This window comes from Rhinopithecus bieti, unplaced genomic scaffold (genome assembly GCF_001698545.2).
Source record: "Rhinopithecus bieti isolate Rb0 unplaced genomic scaffold, ASM169854v2 scaffold_15834, whole genome shotgun sequence".
Lineage (NCBI taxonomy): Eukaryota > Metazoa > Chordata > Mammalia > Primates > Cercopithecidae > Rhinopithecus > Rhinopithecus bieti.
In genome coordinates, this window is record NW_016808980.1 from 713062 (window position 1) to 724556 (window position 11495).

The window sequence follows — 11495 nt, forward strand, 5'->3', positions numbered from 1 at the left end:
TCCTTACATGAAATAGAGACCCCTTTCCTGCTGCCTACACAGGGAGATGCTGAGAAGAGAACTGTGAGTGCCTCAGGAGTGATTGAGGGCAGCGGACAAATGTCGAGGCTCAAATTCTGCATAAGCACAGAAGGTTGTAGACACCCTGGTGCAGGGCTCTGAAGAAAAGATGCATTACCTTTTTAAATGACAGTAGTTCATGATTATGGGAAAATTGAAAGTTAAGGAAAAGTATTTTAAAAGTCCATCAAAATCCACACATTTGGCCAGGTGAGGTGGCTCACACCTATAATCCCAGCACTTTGGGAGGCCATGACGCAGGTTGGATTGCTTGAGCTCAGGAGTTTGAGACCAGCCTGGGCAACATAGTGAAGCCCATCTCTACAAAAACACAAAATAATTAGCCAGGCGTGGTGGTATGTGCCTGTGGTCCCAGCTACTTGGGAGGCTGAGGTGGGAGGATTGCTTGAGCCCAGAAGGCGGAGGTTGCAGTGAGCTGATATCACGCCTGTCTCAAAAAAAAAAAGCGAAACCCTGTCTCAAAAAAAAAAAGAGGCCAGGTGCAGTGGCTCATGCCTGTAATCCCAGCATGTTAGGAGGCTAAGGCAGGTAGATCACCTGAAGTCAGGAGTTCGAGACCAGCCTGACCAACATGGAGAAACCTCATCTCTACTAAAAATATAAAAATAAGCTGGGCCTGGTGGTGGATGCCTGTAATCCCAGCTACTTGGGAGGCTGAAGCAGGAGAATCGCTTGAACCCAGGAGGCGGAGGTTGCAGTGAGTCGAGTTTGCGCCACTGCACTCCAGCCTGGGCAACAAGAGTGAGACTCCATCTCAAAAAAAAAAAAAAAAAAAAAAGAATCCACACATTATCCTTACGCAGATTCTTAGGCTCCTTTCTGCCCCCCAGAGTGGTTTGCTTGCTTTCACCCCTTATATAGTCATCCCTCAGCATCTGTGGAGGATCAGCTCTAGGACTCCCCACGTATAGAAAATTCACAGGTGCTCAAGTTCCTTATGCAAAACGGTGCAGTTGGCCAGGCACAGTGGGCTCACACCTGTAATCCCAGCACTTTGGGAGGCCAAGGCGGGCAGATCACCCGAGGTCAGGAGTTCGAGACCAGCCTGGCCAACATGGTGAAACTTTGTTTCTACTAAAAATACAAAAAATTAGCCAGGCGTGTTGGTGCATGCCTGTAGTAGTCCCAGCTACTCAGGAGGCTGAGGCAGGAGGATCACATAAACCTGGGAGGCAGAGGTTGCAGTGAGCCAAGATCGCACTATTGCCCTCCAGCGTAGGTGACGAGCAAAACTCTGTCTCAAAAAAAAAAAAAAAAAAGGGTGGGGGGCAATGCAGTGGGCCCTCGATAGCCACAGGTTCCACATCTGCCAGTGCTATCCCTGGATGTCAGTGATAGTCCATACCTTTTTAGTTCTGGTACTGTGAAGGGGACTTTATGTGGCTTATTTTCACTCACCCTCCTAACGGTTCTGTGAGTGGCTACTATTAGTCCAACTGTACAGAAGTGAAAACTGAGGCTCTGAGTAATGTGGCTCAAGGTCACCCAGCTAGTAATGAGGCTGCCAGAGGGAAGGGACCCATGGTATTTTTTCTGAAGCCTCTGGGAGGCTTCAGGTATTACTTTCTTTTCCTTTTTCTTAAATCCTCTAATGCTTTAGGCCCCAGGGCCTTGCAGGCATTGTGAGATCTGAGTTGGGGATCACACGGCAGTGCTTTCTGTTCTGTTCTTTCCCTGTCTAGGCATCATGGCCATCCTGTTCTCAGGCATCGTGATGTCCCACTACACGCACCATAACCTCTCCCCAGTCACCCAGATCCTCATGCAGCAGACCCTCCGCACCGTGGCCTTCCTGTGTGGTGAGTTCTGCATCTGTGTGGCCATGCACAGGCCCACCCAGAGCTGATCTTTCTTCCTTACCCTGTTTTAGAGTCAGTTGAGACTTTCCTTGGCAGCAGGGCAGCAGCTCCTCAGAGCCAGATCCCGTACTCGCTTATCTTTTGTTTGTTCCTCTGGCTTTGAAATTTCATAAAGTAAACCAAACACCTAATAAATGAACATCTGGTGCCTACGATTTAAAGACCAAAAATAGTGAGAACCAATTATGAACATTTGAGACATGAATTTTTAATGTATTAATGTGACATTTCCAAAAATGTAGTCCTTGGAAATAATATTAATGATGGTTAGATGAAAATGACTCCATAGTCAAGCAAGGAGGCATGGGGCTCACACCTGTAATCCCAACTGTTTGGGAGGCTGAGAGGATCACTTGAGCCCAGGAGTTCGAGGCTGCAGTGGGCTATGATCTTAAAAAAAGAAAGAAAGATAGAAAAAGATAAATTTTGTAGTCAAACAAGAGTTTAGGAAATCCTGGTTAAATAAAATTTAACATTTATGAATTGCCAGACTTTTCAGCAAATGTGCATTGTAAAATCCTTAATGGGGGATATAGTTACGGAATTTTCCAAACTTGTCCACAGAATCTTTTATTCACGAGAGCAGCCTGAGGGACATCACTCAGGGACAGTTTGCAGTAGAGGTGTCATTTGTTGGGCTGGGATAAACCATGATGGCTTTGTCTTTAAGCAGTTTTTTCGAGCTTATTCTCCCCACACTCAGACATACCCATGTATCTCCCCACCAACTTTATACTTGGAAGTGGTTGGAGTTGGGGAACAACTCTCACCATGTCTCTCTAAGCTGGCCCCCAAGTGGCTCCTGCCCTAGTTGTCATCATCAAAGTCACTCCTGGCATTTTGGGGGATTTGTCTCTCTCGTTTTTTTTTGAGATGGAGTCTTGCTCTGTCGCCCAGGCTAGAGCGCAGTGGCGCGATCTTGGCTCACTGCAAGCTCCGCCTCCCGGTTTCACGCCATTCTCTCACCTCAGCCTCCCGAGTAGCTAGGACTACAGGTGCCCGTCACCACACCCGGCTAATTTTGTTTTTTGTATTTTTAGTATAGACGGGGTTTCACCGTGTTAGCCAGGATGGTCTCGATCTCCTGACCTTGTGATCCACCCGCCTCGGCCTCCCAGAGTGCTGGGATTACAGGCAAGAGCCACCATGCCCAGTTATTTGTCTCATTTTTAATTGCTACTTCCACACTGTTAGCATGCTGGAAGGCAGGGGCAGGCCAGGCAGAAACTTCAGCAGATAAGGAGGCTCAGGTGAGGGGTAGTCACATGACTTGCCCATGGTCTCATGGCCAAGAAGTGGGTATGCAGGCCAGGTCTCTCTATTCCTGGGCCAGGTCTCTCTATTCCTGGGCCAGGTCTCTCTATTCCTGGGCCAGAGGGTATTATTTGTACAGCACCTCTCTCAGAAAGCGAGACTACAGATTCTGACTCTGACCCTCCCAGTTAAAGACACATAAAGCAAATCATCCATCCAAAATGATTCTGTTTTTTACCCAGCAGACTCGCAAGTGTTAAGCTTGATAATACCCACTTCTGGCCTTGGTGTGTGGAAAACAGGCCTACTGGAATCTTTTCTGGAGAGTCATTTGCTGTGTCTGTCTGAATTTAAAAGGCACGTACTCTTTGGCCCAACAGTTCAACCGTGTGGAATTTAGCCTGTACTGGGGTGTTTGCTGAACCTCTCAGAAATAGAAACAATCTAAATATCCATCCATAGAGGATTGGTCATTAGAAAAATTGTCAAATTTTGACAGTTTGTCAAGTGTGACAGAAAGACCGTCAAATACTTCTGCAGATAAACATGATCCCACCCAGGGAACGTGATAAACACGATTCTGCCTGCTGGCTGAACACTCACTAGCAAGCGTCTCAACTGTGGCAAAGTGGCAAAAATTCAGAGCAAATGACTGCGACGCCACATGACAAATGTGAAGGGGCTTTGGTTAACCATGATGTATCCAGACCCTGGAGTTGATGCTGCCAGGGAAAAGCATCCACTAGATCTGAATGTCTTCTAAATGTGCTCATTTGGAAAGATCACACAAATATTAGATAAGAAAAAATTTCAAAGAGAGGAGGGTGGGTAAACTCTCCAGCTTGTGGACTTGTTTTAAACTTGGGTACCATTCAAAGGAAAAACATTGTTAGAATGTAAAACAGCCTTGCTCTTTATGATCAGCTATTTTAAAATACAGTTTTAGGCCAGGCACAGTGGCTCATGCTTGTAATCCCAGCACTTTGGGAGGCCAAGGTGTGCAGATGACAAGGTCAGGAGTTCGAGACCAGCCTGGCCAACACAGTGAAACCCCGTCTCTACTAAAAAAAAAAAAAAAATTATCTGGGCGTGGTGGTAGGCACCTGCAGTCCCAGCTACTTGAGAGGCTGAGGCAGGAGAATCGCTTGAACCCGGGAGGCGGAGGTTGCAGTGAGCCGAGATCATGCCACTGCACTCCAGCCTGGGAGAGAGAGTGAGACTCTGTCTCTAAAAAGTATATATATACAGTTTTAATCTCTTTAGTCATTATGCTATTCTGAGGGACATCACAGTTTAAGCAGAGAGCCTAGTGTTAGAAATTTATAAGGTGCTTTTTCTTAAGATATACAAGTTTGTGTGACAGAGAGTAAATACTGGGCTCTGTTTGGCTTGCAGAGTGGAGCCAAGAGTTAGCAATGAGTCTCACTCTGCAAATCCTGCTGGGTGTGAGCTGTGTTCTAAACCTTGTGGCAATGTTAAATATATTAAGCTAATCATGTGGAAGTTAACCAAAGACCCCTTCACATTTGTCATGTGGCGTCACAGTCATTTGCTCTGAATTTTGGCCACGTTGCCACAGTTGGGACCCTAGCTAGTGACAGTGTTCAGCAGATCGGCAGATTCATGTGTTTCCAACTTCCCTGGGCGGGATTGCGTTTATTTGCAGAAGTATTTGACAGTTGACTCATTACATTAAGAGATTTCTGAATACCAGGGACATGTTGCTTATGTAGTAGAAAAGAATAAGAGAATTTAAGCACAGGTTTGGCCAAGATATTGGCTGCGGGATTTTCAAGAAAATAAGGAAAGTGTTGTATTGGATTCTCCCTGTGAATGTTTGCTTGCTTAACAGTTTAGTACCATATTGGAATGAAATCATTGGGGTTGAATAATCCGTTCTTTGGTTTGTTTCAGAAACATGTGTGTTTGCATTTCTTGGCCTGTCCATTTTTAGTTTTCCTCACAAGTTTGAAATTTCCTTTGTCATCTGGTGCATAGTAAGTATTTTCCTTGTTTTTTTTTATTTAATTACTTATTTGTAGATCAATAAACACATGTTCCAGATTTGTTTATGTAACTGTTAACTGTTCAAAGTCAACAGCTACATAGAGTTTTTTGTTTAAAGTTTCTTTTGTTTAAAAAAAAAAAAAATCACAAACATATGCTAAGGGGGCAGGGGTAGAATTAAGTGAATAAATATCCCCAGAAAGGACTTTTTTAAGGTTTTTTTTTTGTTGTTGTTGTTTTTCTGAGATGGAGTCTTGCTCTGTCGCCCAGACTGGAATGCAGTAGTGCAATATCAGCTCACTGCAACCTCCACCTCCCAGGTTCGAGTGATTCTCCTGCCTCAGCCTCCCAAGTAGCTGGGATTACAGGCACACATCACCATGCCCGGCTAATTTTTGTATTTTTAGTAGACATGGGGTTTCATCATATTGGTCAGGCTGGTCTTGAACTCTTGACCTCGTGATCCACCTGCCTCAGCCTCCCAAAGTGCTGGGATTACAGGCATGAGCCACCGCGCCCAGTCTTGTTTTTTAAGATTTTTAATGGCCTTGAATATTATGGTCTTTAAATAAAAGTATAGGTTTGTAGGTTTTTGTGTGAGGAGGTAAAAGCAGATTTCAAAATTGAATATGTAATTGACCATAACCATGTAAAACTATTATGCACAGAAAAAAAGAAAGTATGTAAAGAAAATGTAGCCACATGTTCACAGTGGTTATAGAACTGGGATTTCTGTCTCTTTCCTAATTTTTCTGGATAGTTTATTATGTACTTCTTACTGCAGTTTTCTTCAAATTTGTCTATTTATATTTGTCTGTTTATAAGATAGTCTTCCTGCAACCTGGGTACTTCCACCTGTCAGTCAGCAAGAGCTCGCTGCTCTTGGTCACTGTTATTCGTCCTCCAACCTCAGGTTTCAGGGCAAAAAAAAAGCAGCTTAGCAAAAGTCCTTTACTGAAAGTATAATAGCCTAGGCTGCACGCAGTGGCTCACGCCTGTAATCTCAGCACTTTGGGAGGCCGAGGCTGGTGGATCATGAGGTCAGGAGTTCGAGACCAGCCTGGCCAACATGGTGAAACTTTGTCTCTACTAAAAATGCAAAATTAACTGGGCGTGGTGGTCCGTGCCTGTAATTCCACCTACTCGGGGGACTGAGGCAGGAGAATTGCTTGAACCCGGGAGGTGGAGGTTGCAGTGCAGTGAGCCAAGATCACGCCATTTGCACCCCAGCCTGGGCAAAAAGAGCGAAACTCTGTCTCAGAAAAGAGTATAATAGCCTTTAGTGTGGCCACTGGGTAAAAGGGGACACATTTAATCAAACCTGAAACACCAGTGTAGGCATGGAAGATTGGATTTCAGTGGGTGAAACAGGGAGGTGACTATTTCAGCCACAGGTTGGGAGGAAAATGAGAGGATGCCCTGGGGTGACAACTCAGTTTTCTCTAAGCAGTTAGGCCCAGGCTGGCCCTGCAGCTAGTGGAGATGGCCTGTGCTATTCAGATGGGTTACAGTTCCTGCCCTGTAAGCTCCGCTTAGTGGTCAAGAGCATGGGCTCTGGGGTCTGAACCAGATTTGAGGCTTGAATCCATTACTTCCTGCCTTGTCAAGTTGGACCAATTACTTCATCTCTCTATACCTCAGTTCCCTTGCCTATAAACTGGAGATAATAATACCTACTTTATAAGACCTTTGCAAGGATTTAAATTTAGCAGGATAATGCATGTAAAATGATCAGCATGTTGTCTGGCATAGAAATGTTTGATGATTGGAAACATTTACTCTTGACCAGGCACGGTGGCTCACGCCTATTATCCCAGCACTTTGGGAGGCTGAGGCGGGCTGATCACTTGAGGTCAGGAGTTTGAGACCAGCCTGGCCAACTTGGCGAAACCCAGTCTCTACTAAAAATACAAAAATCAGCTAGGCATGGTAGCACACGCCTGTAATCCCAGCTACTAGGGAGACTGAGGCAGGACAATTGCTTGAACCTGAGGGGCAGATGTTGCAGTGAGCCAAGATCGCACCACAGCACTCCATCTCAAAAAAAAAAAAAAAAAAATACTGTAAAATTCATGCTTGTTAAAGGAATAAACTGAAAGCCTAAAGAATGTGTTGTATATGTCTGTGTCATCCTTTTCAAGTAGTTATGGTAAGAACCAAGGTGAAGAAAATGAAAGTAAAGTAATAAATGTCCTAAGAATCTGCTTGGATAAGATTTAAACTTTAGGCTGGGTGCAATGACTCACACCTGTAATCCTAGCACTTTGGGAGGCAAAGGCAGGAGGATTGATTGAGACCAGGAGTTTGAGACCAGCCTGGGCAACATAGGAAGACCTCATCTTTAACTAAAAAGTTTAAAAAATTAGCCAGGCATGGTGGTGCATGCCTGTAGTTCTAGCTACTTGGGAGGTTAAGGTGGGAGGATCACTTGAGCCCAGGAGGTTGAGGTTGCATTGAGCCACAATCGCGCCACTGTACTCTGGCATGGGAGACAGAGCGAGACCTTGTCTCAAAACAAACAAACAAACAAACAACAAAAGATGTGAACTTTACATAAAGCTGTACTTTGCCAAGACTAGCATGCCTTTGGAGTTGGAGAGGAACCAAAAGCCACAGCAAGCAGCTGGCCGGCTAAGCCAGGGCATATGGCCTCCTTGTAGACCCTACCTCTGCGTGCCTCTTGCTCAGAGAGCAGTGTCTCCATGCATGGGTAGGCCCTTCATAGCTGCCCTCCTTTCCCTGAGGGAGAGGCAGAAACACCTTATCTGTCCCCTTAGGGCTGGAATGATCAATGCAGGCCTGTCCCAAGGAGGAGCGCCTTTGGAGTCAGGTTGTCCTTAAACTAATCTGTGAATACTTCTGTACAGCCTCTTGGCATTCAGTTTTGTTCTGCTGTCATTACTAATGCCCTTCCTGATACCTCGTCAGTTCTCTTTTCTGCCTACTGAGAAAGGTAACGTACAAAGCTTTATCCTTTCCTAGATGCATAGAATCCAGCAGCTCCGGCAGCACGCCCATGCTGGGTCTCTCACGAGCATGGTGTTGCTCGTGTCTTTTATGGCTGAGGGGCATGAGGGGAATGCTGCATTTGTACTGGATGTGTTACACAGTCTGCAACAGCTTCAAGAAGCTTCAGCGTGAAGAGCCAGATGTTTTCACCTAAGACTTAGTTTGTTGCTATCAACAGGTGCTTGTACTATTTGGCAGAGCGGTAAACATTTTCCCTCTTTCCTACCTCCTGAATTTCTTCCGGGATCATAAAATCACACCGAAGATGATGTTCATCATGTGGTTTAGTGGTAAGTCAAATCTTGAATAAATGGGGTGGAGAAATACCTGTTAAAAGCACGCCCCACACAGAGAGAGCCGTGGTTCTCCGCTAGCGCCCTTGGCAAAGCCACAAGTAATCAATACTCCTGTCTAATGGCACCTACTGCAACCAGGATGGTGCCCCTCACCATGGTGCTATGAAGTGGGTGAGGCTAGGTTGGAAGAGGGCAAAGGACATGCCCAGGGTCACGTGACCACTGGAGGTAGAGCTGGGATTTCTGCCACTCTCCCCTGGACAGGACAGTGCAGTCCAGGACGCAGCTGGGCGTGGCTCAGTGCCTCTCCGTGGGTTTTCTAGGCTGAAGTAATAATGGACTCAAGGTAGAAAAGGTGAAAGTTGAAACTGATTCATACCTTATGTTAGTTTTGGATATTTTTCCTTTAAGTCACAAAATTCTGGTAGTTTAATTTGAATGTTTCAGTTGCTATTTAATCGCTTTTTAAAGGATGGAAATGATTTCATAAATCTTTGCTTCTAAAGAACTGGATCCATAGGCATCCTTAAATTTATTTTTGAGCAATACATACTGTTCTTTATGCTTTCTTGCTTAAATATTATAATTAAAGTATTTTCCGTGTGGGTTGAATTATAGCAACATACTTTATAATGTTCTTTATCCAAAGGCATATCTGCAAGTTTGTCTCAGATTTCTCTTCTTTCTAAAGGCCATGTTTTAAAATGTGTATGTGTCATATATATGTATGTATATGTCTATGTATGTATACATATATATATGGTGAGAAAAACTCATTTTTTTCCTAATCTCTTTTTCCAGTGAGGCAAACTACTTTGTAAAGTGGTTGCAGAAGTGTGTCAGAGGTTTTTGAAGTGATGTGAGCTATTTGGGAAGGGGGGCACGAGGATAAGAGAGCGTTACAGGGAAGGTTGGAGTGTATTTGAAATGGCGGGGGCTGTCAGCTCTTGTTCTGTCCCAGGCTCCCTGGGCTCTTGCTCCGTGGGTTTCCATCCAGGCTTTCCTGGATCTTCAACGAGGGGCACCGAACAAGCGTCTGCTTCCGGCCCCTTCCATCATCATTTAAGCAATCAGAGCTTCTCCTCCTTCCTACAAAACACCAGGAACTTCAGCCAGAGTTCCTCCTCACGTCCCCGCCACTGCATCCACGCCTCTTTCGCCATGGCCAGACCCCTGCGAGTGAGCCATGCTCGCTCATTTTCCCCACTTCTTCACCGTCTGTCCACGGGGCAGGAATTGGCCTTGGCAGGTCACCAGTGACCTCCCGCAGCCAGACCTGGAGGGGAGGGGTCCACCCCCGTCCTAGCCCACCTCCTTTCCACCGCCCCTGCCTTCTGATGAGGACCGTTTCACCCTCTTTCCTGGCGTCTGGGGCAAGCTCCTCTTTTCTCTTCTTTGGTGTCTCCTTGGGCTCGTCCCCCTTCACTGACCCCTCAAATAGCGGCTTCTTCAGGAGTTGGCCCCAGCCCCGCTTCTGTTTGTGTGTTCTGCACTTCACTGAGTGCGCTCACCCATCCACTGGCCTTCACTTCCACCTAGTCCAAAGCCGTTCCCACGAACCCAGACCTCCCTCTGGGATCCGTCCTCCTGTTTCCAGCTGCCTGTTTGGATGCCCTGGAGATACCGCCATCCCTATGCCTTTGCATCTCCCTTGCCCAAGAAATCTTACTTTGAATTGCCCCATGGCCTGGCTAACTGGTACTAAGCACTTGCTGGGTACATACCCTGTTAAAGCACATGACATGTGCCATGCCACTGAATCCTCTGGCCCGTGACAGGTTTAGAGAGGCTGAGAGTCCCTCGTCCTTGCCATGTCTCTGTATTATGTGCCCTTTGCTCCTGCCCTGCCGTCTCCCCATCTGGGTATGGCCTGCAGCAGTCTGGCTGTCCTACCCCATGGTGATGTGAGCCTCCCTGCCTTCCTGTCTGGGGCAGGTCCTGGTGCTGTCTACACCCCACCCTCCCACCTTCTCTTCCAGGTACCATTTCACAACCCTCATTTGCTGTGTCTCCCAGCTGCTCTAGGAGCTCCCCAAGGGTGGGGCTAGGACTGCCTGTCCCCTCAGTACAGCGCCAAGGAAGCCAGGAAGCTTCTAAGAGAGGAAAGTGCTGTTTCCCAGCTCAGTCCGTGCCCCTCACTTGTTTCCTAGTAGTAGCCTCACAGGGGACCAGCCAGCCTCTCATTACCACCTAAGCAGCCCACAGCCCCATCAGTGCCACCAGGGGCCTCCACAGAGGCAGCATCTCGAGATAGGAGGGGTGCTGGACACACTGCATCCTGTGCTGTTGTGGGTATTAGATGAGTGGCCGTGGGCGGGCCATGCTGCTCTTGGCTTTCATCCCTCATCTGTGTGTTGTGGACAAGAGTATCGCTGCTCGGTGAGGATTCCTGTGAAGATCCAGTGATGCTCTGCACGCTGAGCACCTGCCCGGGCCTGGCGCACACACAGGAAGGGCTCAGCCCACAGCAGCTGTCCTGCAGTTTCCAGGACACGAGCGTCAGGCTTGATAAGTCCTCCCGCACCCACACCTGGGGCTCTGTAGCTGGGGCAGGACACCTCATTTGATCTGCCCAAGTGGGCATGGAGGTGAGTCTGTGGTCCCGACATCTCTGCCACCTGCTCTTTACACCCCAAAGCCTCACAGGGCGAGCACACGCCCTTTAGCAGGGCCATTAGCATAATCGGCTGGTGCTGGGCGCGGTGGCTCAAGCCTGTAATCCCAGCGCTTTGGGAGGCCGAGACGGGCGGATCACGAGGTCAGGAGATCGAGACCATCCTGGCTAACACGGTGAAACCCCGTCTCTACTAAAAAATACAAAAAACTAGCCGGGCGAGGTGGCGGGCGCCTGTAGTCCCAGCTACTCAGGAGGCTGAGGCAGGAGAATGGCGTAAACCTGGGTGGTGGAGCTTGCAGTGAGCTGAGATCCAGCCACTGCACTCCAGCCTGGGCGACAGAGCAAGACTCCGTCTCAAAAAAAAAAAAAAAA

General features: G+C 47.2%; 1 protein-coding gene across 3 annotated transcripts in view; it reads left to right on the forward strand.

The window, feature by feature from the left end:
* The window catches only part of SLC9A8 (solute carrier family 9 member A8), an 80667-nt gene that overhangs the window by 60875 nt on the left and 8297 nt on the right, over positions 1 to 11495 (forward strand). For 2 of the 3 annotated variants that reach the window (XR_001888372.1, XM_017888160.1), the window contains exons 11-13: positions 1764 to 1880; positions 5109 to 5191; positions 8389 to 8500. Coding sequence is in view for 2 of the 3 variants with exons in the window: in XM_017888160.1 (XP_017743649.1) it covers positions 1764 to 1880; positions 5109 to 5191; positions 8389 to 8500 (312 nt within the window). In the remaining variant the exon portion in view is untranslated. The remainder of the gene's footprint in view (positions 1 to 1763; positions 1881 to 5108; positions 5192 to 8388; positions 8501 to 11495) is intronic. The other variant, XM_017888161.1, reaches the window with a different exon arrangement.